This window comes from Ictalurus furcatus, chromosome 27 (genome assembly GCF_023375685.1).
Source record: "Ictalurus furcatus strain D&B chromosome 27, Billie_1.0, whole genome shotgun sequence".
Lineage (NCBI taxonomy): Eukaryota > Metazoa > Chordata > Actinopteri > Siluriformes > Ictaluridae > Ictalurus > Ictalurus furcatus.
The window spans coordinates 12,905,006-12,926,784 of NC_071281.1; the positions used below are offsets into that span (position 1 = coordinate 12,905,006).

The 21,779-nt window shown below is 39.5% G+C and overlaps 2 protein-coding genes across 3 annotated transcripts in view; one reads left to right on the forward strand and one right to left on the reverse strand.

The window, feature by feature from the left end:
* Positions 1 to 6,861, reverse strand: part of kcnc1a (potassium voltage-gated channel, Shaw-related subfamily, member 1a) — a 40,943-nt gene extending 34,082 nt beyond the window's left edge. For both annotated transcript variants that reach the window (XM_053617058.1, XM_053617057.1), the window contains exon 1: positions 5,421 to 6,861. In XM_053617058.1, the coding sequence (XP_053473033.1) occupies positions 5,421 to 5,990 (570 nt within the window). In that variant the 5' untranslated portion in view covers positions 5,991 to 6,861. The remainder of the gene's footprint in view (positions 1 to 5,420) is intronic.
* Positions 6,862 to 13,105: 6,244 nt separating this feature from the next.
* Positions 13,106 to 21,779, forward strand: part of cd81a (CD81 molecule a) — a 34,284-nt gene continuing 25,610 nt past the window's right edge. Inside the window, exons 1-2 of the mRNA XM_053616809.1 lie at positions 13,106 to 13,319; positions 21,111 to 21,225. Of these exons, the coding sequence (XP_053472784.1) occupies positions 13,254 to 13,319; positions 21,111 to 21,225 (181 nt within the window). The 5' untranslated portion in view covers positions 13,106 to 13,253. The remainder of the gene's footprint in view (positions 13,320 to 21,110; positions 21,226 to 21,779) is intronic.

A 21,779-nucleotide genomic window follows, 5' to 3' on the forward strand; every position in this document is an offset into this window, starting at 1 on the left:
TTTTCATCCTCATCAAAGCATTCAGTGAGTGAGCCCTTGTGCTCTGTGGATAGGGACGGAGTCATCCTGGAAGAGACCACTAGCATCAAGACAGAAATGTTTCCTCATAGAATAAAGATGATCACTCTGAAGAACTTTGTATTAATTTGCAGTGACCCAAACTATGACAGCTACTTTTATATTAGTGTATGCGATTAGGATGTATGTTCCATATTTGTTACTGAAATATGAACAAAGTTAATGAAGTCAATTATTGATGAAAGTGTGAGAGGAGAGAAACCTCTTCTACAAGACTCTACGCTGCCATTCTAACAGACTTACCGCATTTCGTAAGGAGATTGCATCAGAACATGACCCAAAAAAATAAAAGTTTTGAAAAGCAGGCATGTGTATGTCACTTTTGTGAATCTTCCCAGTCATGAAAAGCTCAAAGCAGTAGGAGTGACTTATGGGAGCTGGGAGGTATTGAGTTTTGGAAATGCGCCAATTTACTCACACATATATTGGCCAGCACATGGCCAGCACATGAATAACAAACTGTTTTACAATACTGGCGCAGAGAAAAACTTACTGGTGTGTGTAATAGTTCAAGGGCCAATATGGGATTGGGGGACAATATGTGAAAATCAGATTTGACAGAAACAGGAATGGCATTGATTGAAAATTGATTAGGGTAGTCTCTGAAATCCACTGGTGTGCATTTTCAAATGATGTTAGTACTAAATCAGTAGAAAGAATTATTGGATCATTGAACTGGACACTATATTGTTTAGTTAAAATGGCCCATAATGATATAAATCAAGCGGAGCTTTTACTACAAAGGTAAAATAAAATCAGTACAGAAGCATTAATACTGAAGCATCAACAATGACTCATCTAAACGCTCCTGTGATTGACGACATGTGATCATGTCAACGACAAATGATGATGCATTTTCTATGAGAAACAGATGAACACAATGTTCTTTCACAAATGGCTTTCGCTGAATCCATGACAGGCTACAATTGAAGACTGACACTTCTGTCCTGTTTCTACATTATACCTTAACAATCTATCAATAGATTTAACCCATTTTAGGCCATCAAGTGCAGCAAGGCATAATTAATATGCATTAATTTCCCTGAAATGCAGATAGACTGTTAACAACAAAGGGTTTGATGACAGCTGGATGGCATTTTAACTTGATGATTGGACTTCTGGTTAATTGGTGGTTTTCAATGAGATGTGAGATGCAGTGGAAGTAAAAATGACTCACTTGTCACATTGTCACATGATACAGAAAGCTCCGGCGAAGTTTGTCACGTTCTCTGGCACCTCATGAGAAAGAGCAGCATTAATCAGTTTCATTTGCGCTCTGAACCTGTTGCCATGGCAACATATTCCCAAGACTTACATGAGGGGAAAAAAGCAGCATCTCATCTGCCAAGGACATGAATATATCAGGTGCCTGTGGGACAGCAGCACAAACAGCTGCTAGATGAGCACTTTATGAGCAGTCTCTAAATTTTCCCTGTGCATGGAATACTATAGACATGGCTACGGAGTTTAGTTTTAAGATAATAATTCATACAGTCATATGACTCACATTTTGATGCATGGAACAACACACCAGCCGTTGGTCTCATGTCTGATTCACTGATAATGAGAACTCTAAATATCATTTGCGCAAATCTGATTTAAGAGCGGCATGCTGATCATGCAAAACGTGACAAGTGTGTCGTAAATGTATTTCAATCACAGCAGGCTATTTTTGCCTTTTGTGTCCAACAAGGGACATGGCTTTAAATCATGCTAACAAGGGCTCAGAAAGAAAAATCAGTGAGCATGCAGTTTCCATATTTAGACAATATCATCACTCAAAGAAAGCCTGAACTTCGGTGCTTAAAAAAAAAACCCTTTTCCCAGTAGTATGAAGGTCTTACAGATGTGGTTTACCAGACAAGTTCCCAGTAACAGTTTAATCCTGCCCATACTGAAAATTGTAACTGTAATGAAAGGATTTTATCCAGCTCTATCGATCTTCTTTATCAAATTTTGACTCGTTTTCTGCACCACATTATCCCTCACCATGCTCTCTACACCTAAATCATCAGCCAACATGCCATTACAATCTATTAACACCCTGCATTACTGCATTTCCGACCTCCTCAATTTCATAATTTCTGGTAAACACAGCATTACAATTCTCCATTAGCTGTCTGCAGGAACATTCTGTGGCTTTTTCCAGACCTTTGTCAGCTAAAATATGCTAATGGTACAGTATTCTGCTTTCATTGCAAGGTGGTGGCCCAATTTTTAAAGAGAAATTAAATATTCATGTTGCAGTCCTTCACCCAATAAACACCCCAAACTGAGCAGCACCTCTTCTCATACTTTCATACAAAAAAATAAACTGTGACGACTTCATAGTTATCTGTTCGTTTGATAGTGATTCAGAGAGCAATAGAATTGGAAGCTTTGCAATCTTGAAGAGATTCTTGGGTTCCCCTAATGGCTTAGTAGTTAGCATAATTGCCTCTCACCTCCAGGGTTGGAGGTTCGATTCCCGCCTCTGTCCTGTGTGTGCAGAGTTTGCATGTTCTCCCCATGTTTTGGGGGTTTTCTCCAGGTACTCCGATTTCCTCTCCCAGTCCAAAGATATGCATTGTATGCTGATTGGCTTCTCTAAATTGTCCGTAGTGTGTGTATGTGAGTGAGTGTGTGTGGGATTGTGCCCTGCGATGGGTTGGCACCCCGTCCAGGATGTCCCCTGCCTTATGCCCCGAGTTGTACCCTGGGATAGTCTCCAGGCTCCTGCGACGCTAGGATAAGCGGTATGGAAAATGGATGGATGGATGGATGGATGGATGGGTTCCCCTAAACAACTTAAGGTTTCTGTAATTAACCTTTTTAAAGGTTAATATATAACAGGTGTTTTTTTATCTTTATTAAAAACATACTCTTTTTGCCTGGTCTATTCATAGTTCTTGGGACTTTTATTTTATTTTCATGATTTCATTTTCATAGGTCAGTTCATTAATCATTGCTCAACAGTGATAACTGTATAATATATGGTATTTAAACTTATAATATATGCTCAAAATACCCTGCTAGGGAAACTGTATTAAAGGGTTCTACAAAAAAATTCATATTTCCCTGTAGTAACAAAAAAACGAAAGGTGCTTTTTTCTGTAATGGTTTTATACATTAATTTATTAATAATAAATGTTTACCAGTGTTTCCCACTTGCAAATTTAGGAGTTAGTGAATGTGCCTAATATTAAATCACATAATATCCAACCATGTCACCCTCTTTCATTTGAACTCCCATAAGATGAGGTTATATTTCCAGTCCAAATAACAAATCCTGGATCTGTTCTTTCACCGCTGTGTAAAAGAACATGAAAGAATGTTGATATTTATTGTTCACTGAGTTACTGAGGAGATATTACTTTACTTTTTTCTACTTCCATTAGTGAGAACCAAGATCAAACAACATAGCCTGCTTTATTTTACCTTATCTCTTATAAGAATCCCTATAAACTTTTATGGGGAATTATGGGGCTTAGTGGTTAAGGCTCTGAGTTATTGATCAGAAGGTCAGGGGTTCAAGCCCCAGCACTGCCACTGTTGGGCCCTTGAGCAAGGCTCAAGGCCCTCTCTGCTCCATCTCACTGCTTCCTGACATGCTGGGGAATGAAAAGAATGCGAAGAAAAGAATTTCACTGTATATGTAACCAATAAAGACTCATTGTTAACAAAAATCTCAACTGCAGACCTCAATCCAGCTGTTCAGAATGAGAGGCATGTTTGTGCTGTTAATGATGCATCAGCTCCCCCTGATTTGCAGCTCAAAGCAGCATGGGAACATGAATATCGAAAACCCTCTGGCTTGTGATGCATTCCCTTTAATCTAACTCCCATAGAGATTTATTTGTCAGAGAGCGAGCTCACGGCACGTCGCACAGCAGTATTATTGTAGGCGAGGGAAGCTGTCGATCAGTACAACATGACGCCCAGGCAGACTGCTCATTTTCCCCTTGCTGAATGCCTGTAATCGTTAGACTGCTGATGTATAGGTTACACATTATAATCTGATAAAACTTTACAGGAAACAACCAGTTGAGCATGAACTACATGTTTCTGTAGATTATAATATATATAGATTATAGATTATAATAAGAATCACTAAATAAAGAGCTATTTCATAATCCCACTGCAGTAGAGAGGTATTCTCTACATCAAATAAACACAACCCTTCCTTGGTCAAGCACAGTTTGCTGATTTCCCAGCTCATCCTTCTTTATAATTAGCATAAATAGTGTCCTTAAGTCCTTGCTGTCGTAAGTAATATTGGCGATCTTGCTTAATTCCACCAAACTTAGCCACCTCTCCAAAACCCATTGTTTCAAAATGAAGCATCATGGCCCAGAAAGTGGCTGTGTGGGTGCAGACTTTTATTCCACACAAGCAATAACAGACCTGATTTCAGATCTAGGAATTCTGCACTCCCTACACTGATCGAGTTTGTAGAGTGTGTGAACCTGCTTAGCTGGAACAAAACCCTGAGATTTTGTAAGCTCTACAGATATCTAAGCATTGTTTTTTCTGTAGATAATTATGCCATGTACTTTAAACTGTTACATTTTTGGAGGGCAGCAAATTACATCAGAACCTTCCATACAAATATAATTACCTATTAAGCAGAAGCAAAGCACACTTTCTTTCTTTTCAAACATTTCAAATCACCCAGGTTTGTTTACCACCCGCTCTTTAAGGCAGTGTTTTTCTGGAACCAGAGCTTTTGGAAACAATATCCCTCTTTGCCATTTCTTCCATATGATCACTGACTCCACCCAAATCCTATGGTTATCTTCTGCTCCATAAAGCTAGCACTTTGCTTCCAGTTCACAAAATAATTGCAATGGAGGCCTGCCTCCTTGCAAGAAGGTTTTGTTAGTCCAGTGGGACAGAGTTTAAATTGCTGCTGCTACAGAAGTTTTATGTTTTCTTTCTTAGAGAAAAGGAACTTACTTCCAGCTATATGTGCACAGTATTGAGTATTATATATATTATAAAAGGGCTCTTTATGCAATTATATATGATGTGATTCTTATGTCTACAAAGAAATAATGAGTTGGCATTAACATTTCTATACTTTCATATGCACACTTCAACTGTTCTGCAGTCAGTACTGAGAATGTATGAATGTGTGTTATGTAGTGTGACCCCCTGCACTGATACTCCCGTTAAATCTGCATATTCATTAATGAGTTAAATCAGGGAAATCAGACTTACGTCCTGTCAGAACTAGGACTGTGCACCACTGCTCAACGGTTTCATGGAAAACAGGAAGCTTTCAAAAGTCATTAAAAAAATGAAAGACCATGACTGACACTGTGATCATTTTTACTCATGTTGTGACATTTCACTTCACTCACCCTTGCATATTTAGAAGAGTAAGGGTCCTCGAAGAGCGCCCAGACGCGACGTTGCCATCGCTGCCACAGTCCAGCCGTTTTGGCATCGGTCGTGTCCCCGAGCGCGAGCCTCTTGGTCATTTCCAACTCGTCATCGCCGTCCCCGTGTTCGCCCAGTCCGTCTCCATCCACGTCGTCGCTGCCCATGTCGGCGGGCCCGCCGCCGAAACTGTCTAGGGCTTCCTCAGCTTCGCGGTGTTGTCGGTAAGTCATCCAACAGCACGGCTCCACGTCCGTCTCGTCGATGCCCCAGAAGGCGAGCTCCTCCTCATAAAGCGGGCCGCACACGTCCGCCGGGCAGTGCAGCTTCCCCGTGCGGTAGTAGTTAAGGATGTGCGCGAAGACGCCCGGGTGTCGATCGAAGAAAAACTCGTCGCCATGGGCGTCGTAGTCGAAGTGACTGTGGGCGTCGGGCTCCGCGAGCCAGGCCAAGCGTGTCCCCGGCAGAGTGCGCAGGGTGCTGCGATAGGTCTGGTGCCGGATCCCCCCGACGTTAATCACAACTCGGTCTTTCTCGTCGCCTTGGACCATCGCGTCGCTCGGGCATGTCGCGAGCGAGGGCCGGGTGTTACATCCTAAAGCTCGTGCGAGGCAACGCGCACCGACCCGGGGGAAACATGCGCGCAATGGGTGAACCGGTTAATGAGAGGTTGCACTGAACCGAAAAGGTTAAGTACGCGATCAGTTGTGGTCGTGTAACTCTAAAACGTGTCTCCAATTACGCATAGCTTAAGTAAATAGCTTTGTCGAGAATGATATCATAGCGATTAGGAAAATAAAACACGCGGTGCCGAAGAAGCTCCCACGAGCACCTGAACCGATTCTCCAAAAAACATGCACTCCAACATCATAATGCTCTTCACTAAAAGATCCTATACAGATGTGCAACCACTGAACAGTGGCACTGGAGGCATTCAACAAAAGGCGACGCTGTATACGTCTTGGTTCTGAACGGACAGCTCCAATCTAACCAAGCGCTCTTCCTTTTCTTTCCCTCTCCTCACTGTTTATAGCCTCTGACGATCTCCCCTCTCCTCTCCTCTCCTAGCCCAGTATGTAGAAAGGTTTCCTCCTCAGGCTTGGTGGGATGTCTGTGATCAGCACAAATCCGTGCGGATCATACCTGTCATATCTCCGAGTTCCAATGCAATGTCATCCGACATCAACTGGTCTTGGATTGTTAAGGGTGTATTTTTACATCTTCTAATAATATTAGAATCGGAACAGCATGAGAATCCTTCAATTCTTCACCTACGCTTCGTCCTTGTGTTTTTTCTGTGCTTCTCTGTGTCGCTGCAGTGCGCGCCTCAAAGAAAAAAAAGTGACAGGGAGCAGCATCAGTTCATTTCGGTTGGCCAGTGCGCATGCGCAATTGCTTAACGACGAGAAACTTAATTTCAGACCTCTGGAGATCACTAGGAACGATAGGTGTGTGTGTGTGTGTGTGTGTGTGTGTCTACATCTGTAGATGTCTGTCTGTCTATCGATCTATCTATATATGTATATGTATTGATTAATGTATGTGTGACCAATACTCATTAACAATATATGTATGTATATATATATATATATATATATATATATATATATATATATATATATATATAATGATAATGAGTTACATCACAGAGAAATTCATTTTTCTTCACATATCCCAGCATGTTAGGAGGTTGGGGTCAGATTGCAGGGTCAGCCATGATACGGTGCCCCTGGAGCAGAGAGCAGAGAGGGCCTTGCTCAAGGGCCCAACAGTGGCAGTGCTTGGTAGTGCTGGGGCTTGAACCTTGGACCTTCCAATCAGTAACCCAGAGCTTTAACTGTCAAGCCACCACTGCCATATATAGTGCCCTATTTATTTATTTATTTATTTATTTTATTTTATTTTGCACCTCTTATTAAAGGGTTGGTTAATCCCTCTTATTAAAGTGGTTAGGGCTCTCAAAGGGTTAGGTTTGTCAAATCCTGAGCTCATGTTTCACTGTCAGAAAGTCATTAAGTCTGGGGACAAGAACTGATCCAACTTCTGTGCTTCCCCAAGGCAATTACAAGACAAACTAGCTCCTTATCCTAAAGACACAAAGGCAGTGATCAAGTGAGAAAGACAGTGACTGTGCATTGTGCAATAATAATAATAATAATAATAATAATAATAATAATAATAATAATAATAATAATGATGATGATGATGATAATAATAATAATAATAATAATAATAATAATAATAATGATGATGATGATGATGATCATGACGATGAAGAGGAACAAGATAGTACACATATGCCAAGAATCCTAGAAAGCAATCCTACCACCTGGCACTACAGCCATGATCTCATAAATAAAACTGACAGCTGTGTGTATTAAAATAAATGCAATGCTACAAAAAGCTGAGATATAAACTGTGGTATAAAGTTTGTCAGGTTTCCCTTCATATTGAGCGACATACATATTGATCTTATGAATAAGTAGAATATTTTATTTAAAGAAAAAAGGTATTCTGTAGTGATAGGAGAAGCTTTCTGAAGCTTTGAACAAACTGAACCAATCGCTTCCAAAATGAATGAATAACATTGTGTTTGTGTCGAAACTGCACAAATTAGCGACATCTGCTGGTCAGTGAGGAACTGCATCCAGAAAACCCGAAACAAAAACAGTCCGATTTCTCCTTATTTTAATTTTCATATTTATACTAATCTAAAATAAATGGACAAAATTTGTTTAGAGTGTGCACGATGTCGTATATGAGTAGCCATTTATATGCTTATAGGTTCTAATTTAAATAGAATTTAATCATTTTGATTGTTATAGGCCTATTGTTTGTTTATCTGATATAGACTTTAGAAAATACAAATGATCATTTATGCTAATTCCACCTAGAATTAGACGGTGACAGCTTAGGCGGTGCTAGTGATGGTAAAAAAATGAAGCATCATTACAGAGTACAGCACTAGAAGCATCTCCGCCATCTAGTGGTCAAAAGAATAAAGTGCAGATATCACTTTACTCTGCTGTATTCTGATAAATGCTAGAACGGATTTGTTGTTAGGCTGGACTGTACACCCGGCCTAAAAAAAAAACAAATTTCCTTCACGCATTCTACATGTTTTAGTTGGTAGATGAATGCAGAAAATTAAATGATGCACACATGTTTTTACACAGTGAAACAGCAGATTGGTTAGTGTCTGTGTGGAGTTTCGAAAGTTCTCCCTGTGTATACATGGGTTTCCTCTGGTTTGTCTGGTTTCCTCCCACCTATTTAAAATGTGCCATTTAGGTTGACTCACTACGCTAAATTGTTCTTGGTATGAATTAGTGTTTGAATGTTTGTACATGCTGTCCTGTGATGGACTGGCAACCCATTCAGGGTGTATTGCCACCATCCAGTGTTCCTCGGATAGGCTTCATATCCACTGTGACCGTGATGGTTAATGAAGCTTGCAAAAAAGTATTGTTAATAGAAACACTGGGTGTTATTGAATTATTTCCAGACCTAGGTTTGTTCACACTTGTGGCCAGGGGCTTATTGCTCAAATGGAGCTTTGCTAGTAATGAGGCTTCAACAGCTAGATTTTGCCTTCATCCACATTAGTGAATGACACAACACAAAAATATGCATTTAAATTACATGTTTGTTAGGGAAAAAATGCTTAAGTAAAAACATTCACCATTTGAGCATGTGCATGATTTGTGCACACATCAGATTTTAAGTGATACTTGACACAGCATATTTTATTAAGTCCATCTTGACTTGTCCTAAGATTTAACAGATAACTCTCTCAGGTTTTTTTTATTTTATTTTAGGTTTTTATATTCATAGTGGCTGATAAGGTTATTATATTACTGGTGGCTAGAAACATGCATGTTTTCTGTTTTTGATTGATGCCCAGAGCACAGTGAATAATGTCCATCACAAAGGCTGCATTTACACTGCAGGTCTTGATGCCAAATTCCGTTTTGTTGACAATATCCGATTTATTTATTTATTTATTCTGACGACCCGCTTACATCTTTTAAAAGTGACCCATATCCAATATCTGCATTGACGCTAGACATTTCGTGAAACAACCCAAAATAGACGTCACCGGAAGCTTGGGCCGAAAAGGAAGTAAAAACAGCGCAATTTGCAATGGACTTAGACGAAAATATAATTCAGCTTTATAACATATAAAATATAATACACACAAAAGCTTGTATTATATTTATAGAGCCCATTGAGAGTTGTGTTTTGGTGTCCACCTGAGTTGACGTCATTCGCCGTCGTCGCTTGTTTAATGACGTACGACTCGCACTGACGGGGGAATATCCGAACTGCCCGCTTACATGGCAGACGCGAATGCACGTATCCGATTCATATTAGATTTATTTCCACACATGAACGAGGCCTGAAACGGATCTGAGAATATCGGAATCCATGTGCCTTTTTCCTACTTACACGTTCACGGGTCATATCTGATCTGTGCCACATGGGAGAAATAAATCGGAATCGGGTCACTTGAACCATGTAGTGTAAATGCTTCCTTAAATGCTTTGAGACTTTTATATACAGTGATGCTTGAAAGTTTGTGAACCCCTTTGAATATTCTATATGCCTGGATAAATATAACCTAAAACAACATCCGATTTTCACACAAGTCCTAGATGTAGATAAGGAGAACCCAGCTAAACAAATGAGAAAAAAAATATTATACTTGGTCATTTATTTATTGAGGGAAGTGATCTAATATTGCACAGATGTGAGTGGCAAAAGTATATGACCCTCTAAAATTAGCAGTTTAATTTGAAGGTGTTTTTAATCAATGGGATGACAATCAGGTGTGAGTGAGCGCCCTGTTTTAATTAAGGAACAGGGATCTAGCAAACTCTGATCTGTGTGTGTGTGTGTGTGTGTGTGTGTGTGTGTGTGTATATATATATATATATATATATATATATATATATATGTGTGTGTGTGTGTGTGTGTGTGTGTGTGTGTGTGTGTGTGCTGTAGTCAGGTACCCCCGGTACCCACCACATTGGACTATTCCACAATTTTACTGCGCATATGCGGAAATGATTCAGGAAGAAAGGAGCCAACTCGTGCAAACGCTGGCGACGTCACGTGTAGTGTACAGACAGAGCAAACTTGAAGCGAAGCAACGGTGCTGAAAACCGGAGAAAATGAGGGGAAAGCAAAAAGTTGTTTTTTTTTTTTTTTGTCAAAGCCTGTGAAGTGTTTTAATGAACAGATTTAGCCTTTGGCGTGAAGGAAAGGTGGTACCATACAGTGACTTATTGTTTGCTCTGGATTAATGGTCATAGTGAAATACTTATTTATTAATATAGGCCTAATATCAAGATTATGACATTAATTTCAGTCAACTATAATCAAGATTACCTATTAATGCTAAATAACGTATTCTGAAAATTTTAATATTTATGTTAAAACACTGAAATGAGGGCCCCATGACTACATTTTGGCTATGGCCCCCAAATCACTAAATCCGCCCCTGGCTGTAGTTGTAGTAGTTGTGTATGTAAGTGGTAGTGTACAGTATGTAGTAGTGTGTGTGTATATAAAACCTTGAGGCTGTTCTCTAATGCCCTTATAACTGTTAGCCACCAGAGGGAGCCATGGACTAGTTACGAATAAAAAATAATCGCCTATTCACTCTCCTTTAGCAAACTAATAATTCACATTTCGCAGAAATATCACAATAAAGTCAAAATAAGGATGCTGAATATTATTCCGAGCACATCTGTATTAAAATTCCATCTTTTAATCCTTGGTTGTTTAATCCTTGGTTGTTATGCACAGATAATATACAGTATATGCCATGAGTCAACTGCATTGTGTTCTACTACAAATTTTAAATAGGGGTGTGGAATTAAAGCATGTATTATGATATATTATGGAATAGGCCTTTGCTGAAGTATTCAGCTTAATAAGACAGTGTTAATGTGTATTTGTAAAATAAAAGCATATCCTGTGTAAAATGCCAATTTTGCATGTTATATGTCAAGATGTTCTGTGGTTTTACTTAAGTTTTTTGTAGATTTTATAAAATATAGATTAAAAGCCACATTTATGCTGTCATATATAATGATTTCAATCTTTCCACAAGCTTTACAAGCACTTTTAGCATTAAACCCTAACCTGTAAACCTAAAATTTGAGTATAGTCAGCCTTCAGTGTGGTACTTGAAAAGTTTTTGGACTAGAGTGTTTAGATTCATCAAGGCATCCCCACAGAAAGGAAAACACCCAATTGTATGTTTTCACAAAACCTTTTAAAGGTTCTCTAGGGAGACAAACCAAACAACCCTTTGCTAACTATTACTAACTAGCTGAGTCAGTCTCTAACAGTTGTATTGAAATATACAGTAGCTGCATTCTCTCTACTAATACTATGTTTGCTTTCTTACTATACCACAATTCAGTTTAATGCTCGAATCTGATTGGTTAGAAGATATGCATTATTTTTGTATAACAGCACAGATAGTTCCACCATAAATAACATGAATGATAGGTTAATAGTAATGCACTCATTTTAATGCATTATCGTTTCTATAGTAACAGCTCATACACAGAGACTTGCATGGCAGACACTCCAAATAATCTAAGACTAATAATAAACAGATTAGAAAAGGTTGTTAAACAACAATGTAATATTTATAATTTATCTGATGAAGTTTTGGGGGTTTAGTAAATATTTATTTTAACATGTATGGGAAGAGTCCCAGTTCCGCTTTCCATTTTCTCTGTAAAATGACAGGCTGAACTTTGTGGGTTTGTGTGTGCATGAGAGAGATAGAGAGAGAGAGAGAGAGAGAGAGACTGGTAAAGAATAATTGCTTATCACCTCTATAACATATGTGAGAAAATTAACCAGACGTTCCACAACTTTAAAGGAAACTATAAACCGTTGAACTGTTAAAATGTCTGATGGCTGGGTGCAGCATGCATTATTTTCGTATACTAGCGCAGTCTGTCCTGTGTTATTCCTTATTTAATATGATGTTGAATGTTGCTCTAGATTGTGAGAAAAGAAGCTAATGCTCTTTTTTTTTTTTTTTTTTTTTGGAGCTAAACAGCAAAATCTGATAGTTAGTAGATCAGTGGTTAGCACTTATGACTGAAATCTTTATTTCACCATTGTAACCACTACTGTAAATGCAATGTCCCCTTGTGACGTCATCGCGGCATACACCCGAACACTCCTCATGGAAACGACAAAAATGCAGTACCATCCAATAGATTAGCACCAGAGTCGCTAAGCACATCACAATCTTTCCCGTATAAACATATTTAATGTTTTTTAAGGTGGACTTTTCCTTTAAGGCTTCTCTGTTTAATCATTCCCAATAATTGTGCCAGTTCGCATTAGAAAATGTGGAGCTCACACAGACTGTAAACAAAGGAAAATAGTTACCAAACACCACAAGTCTAATGAATTTTGTTTTGTGGGATGTGTGGGGCCCAAACATGTCAACATGGACTGTTAATCATTTATTTGGTCTTGTCCAGACAGTTTGAGAAAAGACCCTCGCAATAAGCTGAAGCTAGATTTGCAGAGGGTAATGGAGGGCTTGAGCATACGAACGCCATGATTTTTGGAGTGTCCCACTTTCCGTCGGAGGAGGGGGCAATAGGTGTTGCCTGCTCTTTTCTTCAGAGGAGCACACACACACCCACACACATTGAGCGGCCCACAAGTCTGAGTTTTCACTTGCTCTCATCTGTCTGGTTGACACACACTCGAAATTCACATTTTCCTCGCTGTACAAAGGAGAACCGACGCATTAAAACAACCCCGCAACCATGGGAGTGGAAGGCTGCACGAAATGCATCAAATACATGCTGTTCTTCTTCAACTTTATTTTCTGGGTGAGTGCTTGTTAGATTTTTATAACGGATTTGTGTGTATCAGTTGTCTCGCATGAGCCGTTAGAGCCACACCGTCATCATGTACACAGATACTAGCTTTTCAAACAGCCAGAGTGAGACTGGTATAACTAGCTGGTTTAAGGGGCGATGTTGTTTATTAGGTTTTAAACTGGAATGGATATAACGGGTTTTGTTGTTCTATATATACCTGTGTATAACATAATAGTGAGACTGCTGTCCGTTAATGTCGAATGGTGCGCATTATTTCAGTTCCTTAAGTTGTTTTTGTTTTTTTGTTTTTTTAAAAAAATAAGCTGACTCAGCCTTGATACTGAGGCTTGACAGAGTAGAAAACAGAAATGGTTTTGCAGTAAACATGGTGAGGGGTTTATTTTTTATTTTTTACATGTTACACAAAAAGCTGTGGTGTTGAAATGTTGTTGCATGCTGAATAAATGTAAGGGGTGTGTGATTTTGCGGTTATAAACCACACTGTAAAAACAAACCAAAAAAAGGGTTGGGTATCATGTCATGTGAAGCTGCATCAGAACTTCCAGAGAGAGGTTGGATTTAATTTAATTTAATTTTATTTCATATGAATGAACTTGTGAAACACGAGTCATATGATTTTTTTTGAAGTTGTTTCAGATTTGTTATTATGAGACCATGTTGGAACATTTGTTTCCAGTAGACACCATCTTTTGTGCAGGTGAACGCCTAAAACCAGTAATCTTTTAAATTTGTGTAGGAATGAAATGATGCCCAAATGCTGTTGTATGTGTGGCCTGAACAAGTCTTAAGAATGAGCCAGTTTCAGCACTTACTTTTAATTTATAATAAAATGACGGATTGTGGCCAGATGTTCCGTTTAAAGAGTTACATGAGTCATCAGCGGGACTGTGGAAAATAACCAAACACATGAAAACGACCTCAGAGTGTGAGGCTGTTTTTCCGCACACAGATTTAGCCCCGGATCGAGCGTCCAGCTCAAAAACGGCACTGTTTTTGGAGATTCTTTACTCTATGACTAGACTTAATCTGTGGCATGAACACGCTTACTGGAAGAAAAACGTAGGGTCTTCCCAAACATCGGAGAGGAATTAGCTGAAAGTAAACCACACACAAACAGACTTTTTTCATTTATGCAACCATGTCCACAGTTGGAAAAGAGGTAGGAAGAGATAAGAAAGCCTTGTGGTGTTGGCAGCTCTCTCGGAGATAGATGATCACTACAGTGCATTACAGTATATAATTGTGTCCATCAGTCTACACGATGATGGATTTCATACATTTATCTTTTATCTATACTTTCTCCCTAAGGGAAACATGAGACCGGTTGTGGCTAGGAAGATTTGATTGATCTCTTATCTCAAAATGCACAACAAGTTTTTCTAGTGGATGTGTACACTAAAACAGAATTCATGATCCATGTCCTATATATTCCATTTAAAAAAACAACTACTTGGACATCTTTAAGCAACAGAAACATTCATCGGGGGGGGGGGGGACAAAATTCAGAACATTATAGAACCATCCTGTTAAAGCCAAGGTCTGGTTCTCAAGCTTGAAACTGAAAGAGTAATTTTGAGGTGTGGTCTGATTGGAATTGTGGTCATAGTGCTTTTGGCGCTAGCGTTGGCATGCCAGAGATTTTACAAACCCCTATCAGTGAGTCACAGGATAGAAATAGAGTCCACTGTGACCCTGGCAGGGAATAGGAGAAGTCCAGGAGGGGAATGTCTAATAAGTCTCATCAAATTCATTATAGACGGCACTTCCCAGAATGAACTGGGTATCCAAGAAAACATTGCAACAGGATGTCCTACATTTTGTGTAGGTGTAGGCCCTCCCTACATCTGATGGAAATGGTTCATGCCAGCTCAAGGCTGTTTTAATATTATTTATTCTACAAAAGCACGGACGGACCTGCACGTTTATCTTGATGATTGCTGTGCCCTTATTTTCTGGAAAAAGAGCATGTTGGTTTGGGTGTAACAGGGAATAGTGATGATTTGATTTAGCCTCTTAACTCCTGTTGATTCTAATGGAGAATTCAGTTTGTTTAAGCTAGAGGTTCCTGCTTCTCATCCTATCACATTCAATCTAGTGATTGCCTAATGGCGTTGCATCCGTCTCTGAGCAGAGACAGGATATCAGGCTTTCCCCAGCATGTTGACAAATGACACTATAGGACTGAGATTGACACACAACTGTGTGTGTTTTAGCTTACAGTTGATTTTAGTATTTTTTTTAAACCTGAGGTGGTTTAGAGGCTGGGAAACCTCCGTTCCACATAAAAGCAGGGGCTTTGCTTTACTGGAGCTCAGGTGTGGACCACACTGTTTGGTTGGACTTGTCCAGTCACTTCCTCTTTTAAATTGTACAACGCCAGGAAAGAGTTGTGGCTAACAGAGAGACTGTGCTAACTACAACGTCACACCTTCTATAAACATAGGCTAAAGAAGGCATTCAAATGCAAGTGGCTAAAACTCATATAAATGCTGTAATTTAGCTTTGACCAAAAGTCTGCGTCTGAACCCAGTGTCGATTAAAAGTTAAGAACCACTATGTAATACATTAATTAAAAAAAGTACGTACTCGAGTGAAAAACGCCCAAGAGCATAAATTTAAAAAAAAAAAGAGCAGACATGCAACACTGATCTGTTGCTCAAGTATATACTCTGTATGGGCATCGCCCTTCTTTAAGCTTGCTGTCAGTTACCATGGTTTGATTACTAGTCCCAGTGGTGTGGTATAGTCAGATAAATGCTTGCTACAGATCTTGTGCAAGACCACCCACTTGACCACAAATTAGATGGCTTACTGCTAAAAATGAGACGTCTTGCCCATTTTGTCTACAAATCAAACGTCCTAAAATAGAAATTGTTAGAGAAATTGCTTGTGTATAAATTGCAAAAACAAACAAAAAAGTCGTATTTGTAATTTGGTTAAATCTCAGACAAACTTTTAGCAGCTTGGAAAGTCTTGACTAGGAGCTAGGAAGCAAAAAAATGTTTGACAGTAGGGGAATGAAGGAGTGTACGACCTTCCACTTTTTACTACTGGTAGTCTCTATAGTTGAATGCCTCTCATTTCTGACTTTTTGTCGTTGTTGTCTACCACCTGCTTTGCGCCATGTTTACTCTACGACTGACTTCCGGCCACTTTCCATCACCTGGGTGTTGCTGCGAGTGTGTGGTAATGGGACGTTATTACTAGTGTATTATTTAGTGCTTAAGAACAGGATACTCTCTGGGTTAAATGTACACTATGAGGCAGATTAAAAGGAGAGGGGAATATTATGGTCTTGGAGATATTTTAAGCGTCAGGCTAAAGAAGCTTTTCCGCCATCTTGTTCAGTCGTTGAGATCTATGTGCACACTTAACTGGAAAAATTAGTGTCTATCCATTTTGTTTCCTCCACTTAGACGTCTAATACCTGATCGTATCATCTCGTATTATACAGCCATCTTTCATCCAGCTTTCACCTTGCAGAAGAGGTTTTAATCTCAGTAGACGTACTGAAATAAATAATGCATAAGTAAAGTCATTATCTCGCTGTTTACCATTAATGACCCATCTGTATTGACCAAGACATTGAAAAAGCCACACATCCATCCACGGCTTCCCTGGGTGTGTAATGGATGTGTAGTGTAGTTGCAGCAAATTGAACTCAGAACACACTTTTATTGCACACTTGTATGTGATCTTGATATAAAAGTGCAGTCAGTGATAAAATGCTTAAGAACTCTTTTTGATCATGGTGGTGCACTTAATTTTACTGCATCAGAGCGGTATAGATAGAGATGGACAAAATGATGAGGGGAAACATGTTAAGTTTCCACAGTTGTGTTAAATTAAAGTCAACGTGTCAGATGGGTTTGTATTTGGTCTGGATTTATTTTTCAGGCCATCATGCAGGCCTACAGTTTCACTTGCTTTCTCCACCTCTCCTGAGCTTTTGCTTTCAGTCCAAACACACCTTGCATTGTTGGTTATAAATTAAGTGTAATGCTAACCTATTTAGCTGACAGCATGATGTGTCAGTCAGTCAGTGTATTTCACATCTTCATTCTCTTGAGCACATGAAACAAATAAGTAATATTGAATGGAAATTTGGAAACTTATAGGATGTAGATTGGGAAATGTTTTCCATTCAATTTTTAAAGCATTACACAGCTGCAGTTTACACCACTAGTTATGAAGATTATGGGCGTTCATACCTTACCTTCCAAATTCATTCACCCTTGAGTTGAATTCATACAATCATTTTAAACATTTATGCGTTTTTGTGCAACCGAAAATATCATATCTGAAAATGCAGGAGACAAATTCAAAAATATTTACACCATCCTACAAGAGGTATACACATACCTGAGAGGGAGGGGGAGTAGAAATATTGAAAATGGTGATTAGAGTTAAAAAATTTACAAATAATGATGTCATTAGATAATTTGAGCTTTGAGAGATTCTGCCTCTGTCACATGACATGGTCAGTGTAAGGGCATAACTCGGCCATTTGCCATTTCCTCCACAGCTGTTAAGGCTTGCTGGGTATGTAAAATTACGCCTTAGGCTAGGGTTACAGTTGGGCAGCAGGCGGTTATTAGGTGGTGTGTGTTTGCATGAGTGTGTTTGTGTGAATTATGGGAATCCCTAATGTAAAGCGTACATTGGAAAATCCAGAGCCTGTAAAAGCACCCCAAAGAGACAGCTAGAGTGTTATAGCAGAATATTCCAGACATGTAGTTCTCGGTTGCTCCTCATATAGCAAGATTTTCCTCTGATTCGTATTTTATTTTGAGTTTCCTATTAACACGTTGGCTAGATACTCATGGACTTGAGTCTTGTTGTGACGAATGATGAAGCAAGCACTGTAAACGCCCTCAGTTTAGGTATCACTGTAAAATCAGAACACGACTGAACATGGGTTAAATGATTTTGTTGCTAAAGATGATTGTAGTTCCCGGTAGGCCTTGTTTACCCAGTCACTGAGCAACGGGTTGCCTGAGCTCTGGTATGGACCAAAATGGAGAGCTAGCAAGGGGGGAGGAGCCGTATAAGAGAGTCTCTATATCAGTCCCACAGACACTTACTGAGATGGCTTCAGACCCTTAGATAAGTGGTTGAACTTTATCCCTCACCGGGGACAGCAATCTGGCATGGCAACAGTTCAGATTACAGGAACGAATCCCTTTCATTTGCTCTGATTCCTTCCCTTTTTCCAGAGAAACACTTTCTAAAGTTTTATCATTCTAAAGGGAAAGCATTTCTCATAGCCATACTTGTGCTGGCAGTTCGGAGCGTGTTGTAAACATGAGCGGGGGAAATGAAACTGTCTAAACGTGTAAACTTGTTTTATTTTGGTTGCCAACACAAGGATTAACATTAAAACTCTGGGAGGGGAAAAGTCTTGTCTTCCCACCATGTTTCTCAGTTCACATGGTGCATAAGAGCGGGAAAATCCCTTCAGATTGGACCTGTGGGTGGATAACTTTCATTGTGCAGCTGTTCACAGATGTGTGCGTGAGAGAGCGAGGGGAAGACAGGGTTGGTGATAGAGTGGGGGTGGGGAGTACTTACTGGATCTTATAATGAGGTGGGCAGAACACAAGAGAACATAATGGGGGGAAAAAGGTAGCAGCTGTTTGTTTTCTGAGCTATTCACGAAGGATACGTTTACATGACAACGATTTACTAAAAACGAAAAAGTTTTTCCTTTACATTTTTGAAACGTTTCGTGTACAGACGGCAACGCTGTCAAAACAATCCCCGTTCACATGGATCCACTTAAACGACTAAAAACGCTGTATTATGCATGCCAGGCCAGTAGTTGGCGATGTCACTTTGTAAAGAAACACTATGCGCCTGCGCACATAAGCATTGGCCCGTTGCTGCGATACGTCATTGTGTCGGCCATATTGATCCAGGCAAGACTGTCCTATATTCAAATACAAGTAAATGGGGAAGCTGCTTTTTTTTTTTCTTTTTCCTGGATAAAAAGCACAATAACGTTTACATTTCTCAAACCATTTCAATGGTTTATTATCTACGTGGAGTACAAAAAAATGTCTCCAGTTACTTAGAATCTCTATAGTTAGACTTGGAAAATTATTCATTGCCATAAGGAATTGTGAAAACTCACGCTTGTCAATCACAGATTTGGCTTATTTTTCTTGGTTTAATAAATGCTGAGCCGTCCCTAACGTAATATCATTTTAATGTACAGGAATTGTGCATAAATTTTTTTTTTTTCAATGTGTAAATGGATTTTTATGTCTTCAACTCCATGTTTTAGCTTTTCTTGTGCTCCAGGTCAGAATTCTGTTACCAAAGCTCGTTCATTTTTAAATATTGAAAAAAGTACTAATAACTGACCATCATTGTACCAAAATGGAACAAAATCAGCAAATACAAATCAAATAGTGAGACACTGGCAGACAGTCTGCGTTCTGTATTTTATTAGCAATAAAAGGATACAGATATACTCAAACAGACTATTGCAAAGATAATTATAAGATTTTGAGTACCCCGTGTCGGCATAGATGTGGGTTAATAATTTGGCGTATGTAACAAATGCGTCTCCGCTGGTCGTAGTAGTGATGCAGTAAATCTACACTTTGCTGAAGAAGCACAAACACAGTCCTGTAGTTTTGAATGTCTCACGCGTTGTTGAAGTATTCACGCGCATACCTATAGACTGAATACGTAATATGCGCACATATGATGTCATCGTTTTCACAAATTCTCGTTTTTGTACGTTTACACGGAGACTATAACAGCATCGTTTTTAAAAACATGCATTTTGAAAGCCATTTTCAAAAGTTTGCGTTTTCAGGCCCCAAAACACCGTTGTCGTGGAAACGAACAACCAAAACACAAAGTCTTCAATTTTTAGTTGAAAACATTGTCGTGTAAATGGCTCCGAAGAGCCTGAACTCTGAATTCCTGCTGTAAACTGCCACTCCTCTCATTCTCAGTTCTCTGCTGAGAATGGTGTGCTTGGATCTCCCCTCACTCACTCACTCGGCTAGTGAGCACCCGCTGGTGTCTGGACTGTCTCTGATTCCCTTTATTTGTGTCCTACATTCCTCCACAGTGTCTGTACACTCTTGACGAGGTCCAGCTGTCCCAGTAGTGCACAGCCCTGACTCGATGTGACAGTGATTTATTTGGAAACAGAGGCCCCTTTCCCGCTTCTAATAGCCCTCACCCATACAATACCACTCATTGTAGTGAAACTTTTAAAATTGTCTGACGGAGAGCATTTGACCTTTTTCTTTTTTTTTCAGCCCTAAATAAAGGGGTCCCACCTTCAGAGTTGGCCATTTTGTGCTTCTTTGGCTCTGAGCAGAATTTTCCGTTTTGCTCTTTAAAAGGCAGAGATCTTAAACTGAGGAGGAACGTAGAGCGCTTGGCGTGTGCGTTCAGATTCATAAGTTTGTGCACAGATGTTTTTTCCTTGTTTATATGAAGTTCTGCAAGACTCCAAATGGCAAGGAAGATGACAGGGAGATAACAGAACACGGGGATCAGTGGGTCACTCAAACCTGCTGACAAAGATACCAACATAACAGTTTTTTCAGGAAGAAATCTGGGAAAGGTCTGGCAAAGTTCATGTTTAGAATTTGTCAATGTTGCTGGTTCCACTCTTATAGGCAAGCTGAACTTTGAACTTTGACCCAAGCCTACTTTCAAGGGATCACTTTGACAAAGAATAGCCAGAAGACTCATAACCTCTCTCTCTCCCTCCCTCTCTCTCTCTCTCTCTCTCTCTCTCTCTCTCTCTAGCTGGCTGGATGTGTAATCCTGGGCGTCTCTCTGTGGCTCCGTCATGACGAAAAAACCAGCAGCCTGTTGGCCCTGAAGTTTGACGGCACAGAGGCACCCAGCACGTTCTACATCAGTAAGGAGTCTCATATTTTCACTGTATCACTATCACCTTAATCTGAAATCTTAATACTCTTGATTCCTCCTCCTCCTCCTCCCCTCTGGTTTTTCCATCCATTTTCTACCGTGCACATTTGTTATAGTTACTGGTCCTAGAGATGTACATAACATCAACATTTAGTAGTTTATAGCTCCACAGTTCACTTTGCAGGGAATTCTGTACACACAAGATCTTGACCTGCAATTTTTGTTGCTTCTTTGAAGCAAATGTCTCCACGTTTTCTCTAGAAACGACCAGTCCTCCATTTAGACTCTCTGAAATAAACTGTTCCTGTAGTGTTGGTTAAATAAGTGGTCCTCAAATTATGTACCTTCAATTATTTTTAAAGGTACACAATCACCTGCCACTTTAAAAGGAACACCTGTACCCCTGCTCATTCATTCATTTATCCTAACATTGGATGTTTTTGTTTGTTTGTTTGTTTTTCACACCATTCTGTGTAAACTATGCAGAAAAATGCGAATCCCAGGATTTTGGTTGTTTCTGAAATACTCAAACCAGCCTGTCTG